The sequence below is a fragment of the Akebia trifoliata genome, chromosome 7, assembly GCF_017979445.1.
Source record: "Akebia trifoliata isolate Shusen 1 chromosome 7, ASM1797944v1, whole genome shotgun sequence".
In the NCBI taxonomy this organism is placed as follows: Eukaryota; Viridiplantae; Streptophyta; class Magnoliopsida; order Ranunculales; family Lardizabalaceae; genus Akebia; species Akebia trifoliata.
In genome coordinates, this window is record NC_141381.1 from 4,375,662 (window position 1) to 4,385,779 (window position 10,118).

The 10,118-nt window shown below is 35.4% G+C and overlaps 1 protein-coding gene across 2 annotated transcripts; it reads right to left on the reverse strand.

The window, feature by feature from the left end:
- Positions 1-4,660: 4,660 nt before the first annotated feature.
- Positions 4,661-9,713, reverse strand: LOC147398058 (uncharacterized). 2 transcript variants are annotated; one of them, XM_086447171.1, is made up of 8 exons: positions 7,568-9,713; positions 6,848-7,481; positions 6,485-6,769; positions 5,676-6,403; positions 5,459-5,586; positions 5,206-5,375; positions 4,815-5,110; positions 4,661-4,740 (listed from the first exon to the last, which is right to left on the reverse strand). In XM_086447171.1, exons 1-2 carry the CDS (start codon positions 9,230-9,232, stop codon positions 7,104-7,106), a joined length of 2,043 nt encoding a protein of 680 aa, XP_086303297.1. In that variant the 5' UTR covers positions 9,233-9,713; the 3' UTR covers positions 4,661-4,740; positions 4,815-5,110; positions 5,206-5,375; positions 5,459-5,586; positions 5,676-6,403; positions 6,485-6,769; positions 6,848-7,103. The 2 variants fall into 2 exon arrangements, with proteins under 2 accessions (XP_086303297.1, XP_086303296.1); XM_086447170.1 differs by having other exon boundaries at positions 5,676-6,769.
- Positions 9,714-10,118: the final 405 nt, after the last annotated feature.

Sequence of the window (10,118 nt, forward strand, 5' to 3'; positions counted from 1 at the left end):
ATGAAAGACAACCACAAGTTTGAATAAAAATGCTTGACGTCCCATTCTGCTCCCAATAAACTCTTTAAATAGAGTTTCATTACATCAATTCAATAGCTAAACTGACTCCTACACTTCAGCTAGTCAAGACTATGACTTAGCTATTATTCTGGAGATGACTAACCACTTATGACTATGACCCAGCAAGTCAAAACAGACTTAGCTATTATTTTGGACATGACTAATCCCCTATGACTATCACTAGGCAATAAAATTCAAAATTCAAAACAATGAATAAGAAAAGAACAATTCAATCCTAAGCTAAAAACTTGGGATTTTTCTTAGGAATCCTAGAGGATCTTCTTGGTGTATCAATACTTCCCCCCCCCCCCCCCCCCCCAAGTGGAACCTTCTCCTCAAGGTTCAATGCAGGAAATTGTTGTTGATTGAGTGCGTATCCTCCCAGGTAGCATCTTCTGTCGGTAAACTTTTCCATTGCACCAAACTTTCTGCAATAAACTTGGTACCAAGCTTGATCCACCTTGTATCGACTACCTTCTCAGGTTCAATTTGGATCTGTCCTTCATCAGAAATTGGTGGTAGGTCGACAATCGCAAGCAAAGAAGTACCCACATACTTCTTTAAGAGAGAAACATGAAACATCAGGCGAATCTTAGCTTCAGGTGGTAAACATAGATGGTATGCTACCTTGCCCAACTTCTGCTCAACTAAAAATGGGCCATAGAAACGATTAACAAGTTTTTGATGAGCACGTTTGAACACGGAGTGTTGGCGGTATGGGTGCAGTTTAAGTAGCACCAAATATCCTACTTGAAACTCTACTTCTCTTCTCTTTTGATCAGCCACACACTACGTCATATTTCACAAAAAACGACGGGCCAAAGCCGTCGTTTTTTAAGAATAATGACGGCCCCCGCCGTCGCAAGAACCGTTGTAAATAACGATGTCGTTTTTAGTGAACGACGGTTGCTACGTGTCAACAAAATGTAGTAAAAAACGACGGTTATAGTCTATCAAATGAAAACGACGGCCCAAACCCGTCATTATATTTGTCGAATTTAAATTTAATTAATTGAGATAAACGACGGCTTAGAGCCGCGTCGTTTTTTCGTCAAAATTTTTTTTTAAAAATTTAACCATTGGTTTGTTATTTTTATTATTTTTCACCTAAAAAGAAAATGACAATTTTCATTGGACAGAAAATTAAAATCTCACAAAATAAATAAATATACCAAAAAAATAAAATTTTACATTTTTCAAATGGAAACCATGTTCATTCAAATTTTACATGTGCAATCATAGTCCAACATGCCCCGTTTTCATGGTGTCGATTTTAATATACATCACAATGTTTAAAGAAGTTTTTCAAAAAATATCTTCGACCAACTTCACTTCACTTCACTTCACTTGTAGAAATCAAAACCAACATATGCCTTTCTCGATCCTTGCCGAAATCTGTGATTGAAAAATTAAAAAACATTGTCAGATATATAGTAATGACACCGACTACCTAAAGTAATCCGAGTAATTATGCAAGAAAGATGAATATACCAAATTACCAAATAAAAGAGTTCTCATAACTATCATTGTCAAACATTTAATTATGTTACTATAATTTTTTAAAGAAAAGTACCTCTGTTCAGTAAAACTTTATTCGAAATTTAGGCCAATCAATAATATCACCGCATGTCAAATCAGCGAATGTTCCTTCTCCACTCTGTAGAATCACATTCCCATCAAGGACCTCATCTATAAGAATGTCGTAACTATCTGAATCTGCATTAGATGCACCTATCACTCTTCCTTCGGCAACACAATCATGTGGTCGTTGTAAGCGATTCACCTTACAAGGACCTGTCTGTATGCTTGGTGGATTAGAATGTGACTCATGATGTGGAGAATCGGGCCTTACCTATAAAATAATGTAGACAATATCATTGCAACAATAGAAGTTCACTCATCTATCAAAAGTAAAATGCCAATGTTATACCTGTGAAAAACTACCGAGATTGGTGGAAGACCGCATTGGTGTTCTAGTAGAAAAATTTGATTGTTGTAAAGTCTCATTCATCTTTTGCACCGCTTCCGTCAACTTATCCACTCTATTATGAAGGATTGTCGTCTCATACGCCAAGGCTTGCTTGTAAGGAATTGAAGCACGCACGGAAGTCTTGGAAACACCTGAACCCATTCCTCGAACACGACCCCGACTATCAGGACCACAAACCTGTACAAAAAGTGTCGAATATCAATACCTACTAACGATATGATATCATACTTACTAATATCAATGCCTACTACACAACATTATATCATAATTACAAAATATTCTAATTAAAATAATGCACATACCACAGCCACAGGGTCATGGTCTAGATCGTTATGTTTATTAGAAGGGTCATTAGCAATCATTCTATTGATGGCCTCCTGCAAAATAAATAATAATTAAGAAATCAACATCTAACAACTATTAAAAAAAAAATTCAAACTAAAGCGAATAAAGTGTTTCCCACACCAATTATCTAACAGTTTCTTCCACGAAACTTTCAGTTCTTTCACCTCCGAAAGAAGACACCCTTTAAGGTACAACCAAGAAAACTTATTGTCTTTAATCTTTCTTTATTACCCACTTAAGATATGAAATAAAAAAAGAGAATTTACAAGAATGAGGTGTTCAATCCAGATTTACAGCAACAAATTAAAGTTGTAGCACATTTACAGCAACAAATCAGCAATCAATACATCGAAGAAAACAAATGCAGCTGATTAGATGTCGTTAGATGACAACAAAGCTTCATTTCTTCCACTATGATCTGTCACAAACATAGTTGTCTCGTTAATCATGGAGACAGAAACATCATCTGATTCTTGATCAGATGGAATTGAATTGGAGTTAGAAACATCAACAAAAATCACAACTAATTGAATTGAAGTAGAAGTGTATTTTCATCCATTATCTTGTTCTACTGATTGTTATCTAACATCAACTACTTCAACATCATAACTATTTGAATTTTGACCACTCAATCAAGAATGGTACGATGCGTTGGAACAGTAGTTTTGATTGACTCATATCAGGACAGTTTTGGATTGATGATCCACGTGGCCTTCGTACGTACCTACTTGGCTTTCAACATCATTATAGGTTTTGGATGTATTCACGTAAACTATAAACATGAAACTTAGTCTTCATTTTACTGTGGTACCAAGGACAAGTTACTTCTTTGCCTTCATCAATCAACCACAATATAATATAAATAAGTAAATAAATAACTGTTTTGGCAATAGTTTTCCACGTGGCGAACATGTAGTGGTTATGATCATGATACTGTAACTCTTATGGTTTGACTGTTTACAAAGCAATATTTTGACTTACTGAGACTTACCCATAAAAAAAGTTGAAAAGATAAGCTACTTTACCAGATTCAATGGACTGAAGCCACAGAACAAGCATAGTCACCGTCAAAGTCTTGGTCTGATACATAGGGTCCGGTTAGTAGACAACTCTTTAGACAACGTGTTTTCTCTCATATGGGCTGAAAGTTTTGAAATGGACTGATTCTTTATGACACTATGCTGCATATTTACATTTAGAACTTGCATTCTCCTTGTACAATCTAATTTGAAGTATCTAAAATGACATGTCATTTCTTGTGTTCATTTGTTAAATTATAGCTATCTCTATGCAAAGATTATAAAAGAAGTTTGAGTCTAAATTCATATATATACACAAATGCCATTACATGACCACAAACATCCTCATTTCATGAGAACCTAAAAATCTGTCTCTGTTTGTGTGTGTGTGTGTGTGTGTGTGTGTGTGTGTGTGTGTGTGAGAGAGATCAAACAACCAAATATTTTTATTTTCTTTTTAAAAATATATACAACATATCTAAAAATACAATTATCAGATTTCATGTTTTTAAGAAGTCAATGAGAACCTAAAAAATTAAGATAGATAGGAGATTGGGTCACACACACACACACACACACACACACACACACACACACACACACAGATACCAACAACAAAAGAAGCAGTCCATCCACCTCTCTTGGATCTGAGGACTGGGTTTCCTTTGAGATCCACAGTCCCATCTTGTGTGAAATCACCACCCTCTCTTGCTTCTCCCATTCTATTCTCATTAGCACAAACCTCCCCCAATGCAGAAACCACCACCACCACCAATAGAGAAGCCGCCACCAATTACATACCCTCCCCCCACACATAAACCAACACCAATACAGCCACCACCAATTACATACCGACCCCCAACCCATAAACCTCCACCAATTACATACCCTCCTCCAACAAATGATGAATTTAAGAGCATTTATTCCATAGCTCCACTAAAGAGAAATAGTGTACAATGTGTTAGGGGGCCATACCCCTAGATTAATTTTGGTTTATGTAGAAAACAGTAAATCAAGCCAATTCTGCCAATCAACTATAATAACAATAATGCTGAAGTGTATCATAACAATAATTGAAGTCAAGTCAAGTCTTGGGGTCAATTTCAATAATGCTGAAGTGTCAATTTCAATGCTGAAGTGTTCACATTCAGATTACAAGATGAATTCAATATATATATATATATATAACAGATCAGTCAAACACTAGAACAAAGAGGTGTTCACGAAAATAAATAAATAAATTATTCTCACCGTTTGTTGGCTTTTGGCATGGCTGGCAATGTATATGTCTGTCCTGGTAATCTCCTTATGAGGATCTTCTTTACTCTATAAATGAAACAGTTAAATATGTAAATGAACAATATATACATATTTCATTCCTAACATGATATTAAACTTACCAATTCATCAGCAAGTCGGGCTTGTCCCTTTCTACCAGAGGTATGAGTATTTTTATTTTCTTGTCTAACACGCTTCCCAGTCGCCCTCAAAGCTTGGCCCTCAGGTGTCGAGTTGAAGTCGACAAATCTCTCCCAATCTTCTTTTCTCACGTAATGAGGTACATGTTTTTTCCTTTCCGCATCCGTTGGATATTTATCATATACGTTCCGACGGAGATTACTTTTCCATTCTTTCCAACATAAGTTTGCTTTTTAATTACCCAATCCTTATGCCATTTTTGAATTTGATAGGTGCCCTACAAAGAAAATTAAATAAGATGTGTTATATTTGTAATAAGTCATAGTTACAATTTACAAGTAAAAATAAATCATTTAATACACATGCACTCACACTGATAGACTCCCAAATTTGTTCCTTGAGCTTAGTAGGCACATTAGTCCACCTATCATATATAAGTGGCACATGTGTCTTTACTACCCGCCCAATAGTAGTGCATAATTGAGATGAGTTAGGACCGATTGGTTGCCCATTTAAATTGAACTGAACTTGAATAAGCCCACCTATGAAAAATGAAAAGAATTAACAAAAACGTGATAACAAATATTGAACAAATGAATACAACCTATTCACCATTTATACATACTCTCAATCGTAGATGTAGATGCGGATGCGGATGTTGATGCGGATGCGGATGCGGATGCTGATACTGATGCGGATGCCGATGCCGATGCCGTATTAGGAGCGGATGATGATCGGCCAAATGACATAGTGCTGGAATCACAAATAGTATTTTCAAGTCAAGTAATTTAAATAAAGGCAATGACAATAAAAATAAATAAATTAAATGCATGCTTACAAACATTTTCATTCATCTTCATCCATGTTATCATATTCTATGATATCTTCTTGTAGTAATGATGCTGATGAATTTCCATTCATTCTTGCCTCAAATACTAAGGGATCTTCATAAGAATCAACATCTAGATCCAATCTCTTTGGAACTTCCAAGACAACATGCCAATCTTCTGTAGGCCTACTACAATCTTTGCAATAAAATACTTGAGTTGCTTGAGAAGCAAGAATAAATGGCTCATCAACTTCCCTTGTAGTTCTCTGTAACCTCCCTAAATTAACATAAATCAAGTTCGTTTCTGGATCAACTATATATCCGTTTGTGTCTTCAATACGAACCCAATCACAATAAAATACCGGTATTCTAAAATCATGATAATCCAACTCTAAGATTTGTTTGACAATTCCATAGTAAGTAACTTCTTTATTAACAACGTTCTTATCCCTGACACTTGACCTGAAGCTAGTCACAGCCTTCATAGAGACCCCACTGTTCTGTGTTGTTTTGTTCATTTCTGAATCCGCTGTACAAAATACATACCCATTTACCTTGTATGAACTATATGAAATAGCTTCAAATTTTGGACCATCAACAAGCCTTTTCAAGGTAGAGTTCTCCTCATTCTGTAATTGTTGTCTAAGCCAAGGTATGTAATCCATTGACTTTTCTATTCTTGAATTACCTCTTTGAGTTTGACAACTAGATACGTGGCTTTGAACGTAGGTAGTATAATTTCTGCATATAAATGCAACATTCATACATTATGAACCATAAACCATCATAACAAGTATGTAGTAAAATAAAAAATTTCCTTACTTTTCCCACTCAACATTTTCTATTGATTGACGTAGTACCCATTTGAGCGCTTGCTGGTACTGTACATTTTCAAGAAGAAAAACCTTCCCTTTTTTATCAATAGGATAAGCACATTCACCATCAACATCCATGAACGTATCCCTCGCTTTCATATGGCTTCCTCTTTCCCCATTGAATATGTAATTCATGGCATACATCATTGATTCATCCATAAGGTAACATTCTGTAATACATCCTTCTGGATATGTTTGATTCACCACATATCGCTTATATGTTTTCATCTTCCTAATACATGAATCATATATCAGATTGATGCAAAATTTAATTATAAAAATAAATTCATTAATTTAAAATTTTATTTACCGCTCAAAAGGATACATCCATCGATATCTAACGGGTCCGCAAACTTGCGCCTCCTCCGCCAAGTGTACAACAAGGTGTGTCATGGAAACAAAAAAAGGAGGAAAGTACTTCTCAAACACACATAGTGTTTCCACAATTTGGTCTTTCATCTCCGAAAGTTCCACACGATTAATAATCTTCGAACATAAGACATTGAAAAATATTGATAGTTGTTGAATAGCAGCCCGCAATGGCTTATGACCCTTGAATGCGTGCATCAATAACACTGGTAACAATTGTTGCATAAGGATATATGATAATCATGTGACTTTAGGTTCTTGAATTCGTTGTCCTCTAAACTCACATTATGTTTCCAATTTGCACTATATCCAATAGGAACTTTCAAATGATACAAAGTTGTACAAATTAATTCTTTTTCCGATTGAGACAATAAGAAAGGAGCTTCTGGATAAGTCAACTTGCCATTCATCTCTACAGGCCACAACTTTTTCCTTATTTTCATAGCCTTTAGGTCTTGACGAGCTTGAAGACCGTCCTTCGTCTTATTCTTTGTATTCATGATTGTTGCTAAGAGATTTTCTGTCACATTTTTTTCCACATGCATTACATCCAAATTGTGGCGAATAGGTAGATCCTATAGATTGACAAAACATGTCAGTATGAATAAATTAATATTATACCGTATTACATTAATGTTTAGAAAGATATAAACCTAACCACCTTCCAATACGGCAATTCAAAAAGGATCGATCTCTTTGACCATGCAGTAGATTCATTCTGATTCGCGGACCTTTTCTTTTTATTGTCTTTTACCTTTCCGAAGTTAGTCTGAATGGTTTCCATTTTGTTCAATACTTCAACACCACTCAAACGTAGAGGATGTTTCCCATGTTCCTCATGCCCATTAAATTGTGATTTTTGGCTCCTGAATGGATGTCTCGAATCTGATAAAAATCTTCTATGCCCCATGTAAGCGAATTTTTTCCCATGTTTTAGCCATATTGATTCTGTTTTTTCACTACATACAGGGCAACCATACTTTCCTGCGGTCTTACAACCTGACAAATGACCATATGCCGGAAAATCGTGTATGGCCCATAACAAAATTGCTTTCATGCTGAACCTACTCTTAGTGTAAGAGTCATACGTTATAATTCCTGTGGACCATAATTCCTTCAACTCTGCAATCAATGGTTGCAAGTAGACATCAATATCGTATCCTGGACCTTTCTTTCCCGGAATCAATAATGTTAAGATAGTAAACTCTTTTCGCATGCATAACGATGGTGGAAGATTGTATGGAACAATCATAACAGGCCAACAACTATAAGAGTTATTATTGTTTCCAAAAGGATTGAATCCATCAGTTGCAAGTCCCAACCGAATATTACGTGCCTCATCACCAAAATTACTCCATTTACGATTTACTTGTTTCCAACAAGAAGAATCTTTTGGGTGATTCATGGTTAATACGTTCGATGCTAAGTCAGGATTTGCATGCCATGTCATGTTTTTCGCAATCCACGGTACACTGTACATTTTTTGCAGCCTTGGTGTTAACGGAAAATATCTCAACTTTTTCCAAGGTATACGTGAGCTTCTTGACTTCAATGAGTTCATCGGTTTCCATCTACTTTCACCACACGTAGGACAATTGTCTTTATTTTCATTTTCTCTCCAGTATAGTATACAATCATTACGACATGCATGAATAATCTCGTGTTTCATACGCAAAGACTTGATCATCTTCTTAGCAGTGAAGGTTCTATCAGGTAAAGTGTTCTCCTTTGGTAAAATTCTTTTGATTAATTGCAACAATTCTGTAAAACTCCTATTAGACCATTGATGTCTAACCTTCATACTCAATAATTCAACTGTCACCGATAATTTTGTATCACCAATTTGACACGATGGATATAAGGGTTGTAGCGCTTCTTCCATCAATTTCTCGTACTGAATATTCTCAGAAGAATCATTTTCAACCTGAACATCATCTACATCATCAATTTCATCCATATAAGCTTGAGCATCATTTACCATGTCAACCATGTTCGGGACTACATCTTCAATATGATCACTAGCAAGTGTATTGTCCCCAATGTTTACACAACTTCTAGGATGAGTTTCTCCATGATGGATCCATGTAATGTAAGATGTATCGATACCATCACAAATCAAATGAGTGCGAATATCGCTTATCGTTTTCTTCCCCCCGATCAGATTACGACACTTCACACAAGGGCAACAATACCAATCATCATCCCCTAATTTATGTTTATTAGCCTTTATGAAATCAAAAAATGAATTGATTCCTTCCAAGTATTCAACAGAAAGCCTTGGCGCAGTCATCCACGTCTTACTTGGGGGTACGGGCTTCGAAGACATCTTCTAGGTATTCAATAACGACGCGTTTGTTGTGTTTTTTGAAATATGAAAATCCTGGATTTTTCTACCCACCCTGCTAAACAAAATAAAATAAAATCATTCTTCATTTCAAATTTTTGCTACTAATTATCCTCTCTCCTTATCCATGCACAAAACTTTCCACATTGTGCATGTAAAAGTGAATTCATATAGTAGTCATCAAACCCTATCTTATTTGGATCTCTTAACTACAAGAACTATACTATACATAATAAATAAATGGGGAACAAAGAAGAAACCAAATGAAGTTCAGCATACCAGGTTCAAGTGTGTTGTGAAAATAAAAATAAATAAAGTGTGATATGAAGCAAGGGAAAAAAGTGCTTCAATAGGGTTGATGGAGCAAGGAATGAGGGAGAATAAGTTATAGCGATTAGTCAATATATAGGATAATCACCTAAAACCAATTTTCCCTCAACTCTAAGAGAGATCAAATTAATGATTAAGAGTCCATAATAGTTATACTTGTAAATCATTTTTCACAAGTTCAAAAATATCAAAAGTGCAAGGTACCAGTATAGTAACCACACTAACACATTTATGTTATGATTATATCCTATTTCAATACAGGTAAAACACAACAAACAACTACAATCCAAGTACTACCAAGTTTTGATCAGTGTGTTTTTTTACGCTCGTCATAGGTTATCATGTAGAAAAATCAATGCTAACAAAATATGAGATAGAACAAGCCCATTTATGTTTTTGAAACTCATACGTTTCAATCTAGTGAGAAAATCATTTTGAATTCCCATCACATTCACTCATCCAAGATCCAATATCACTCACCTAGTATCTTAAGAATCTCATATAAGATTGTAAAAACCCGATTTAAAGGATTTGACTC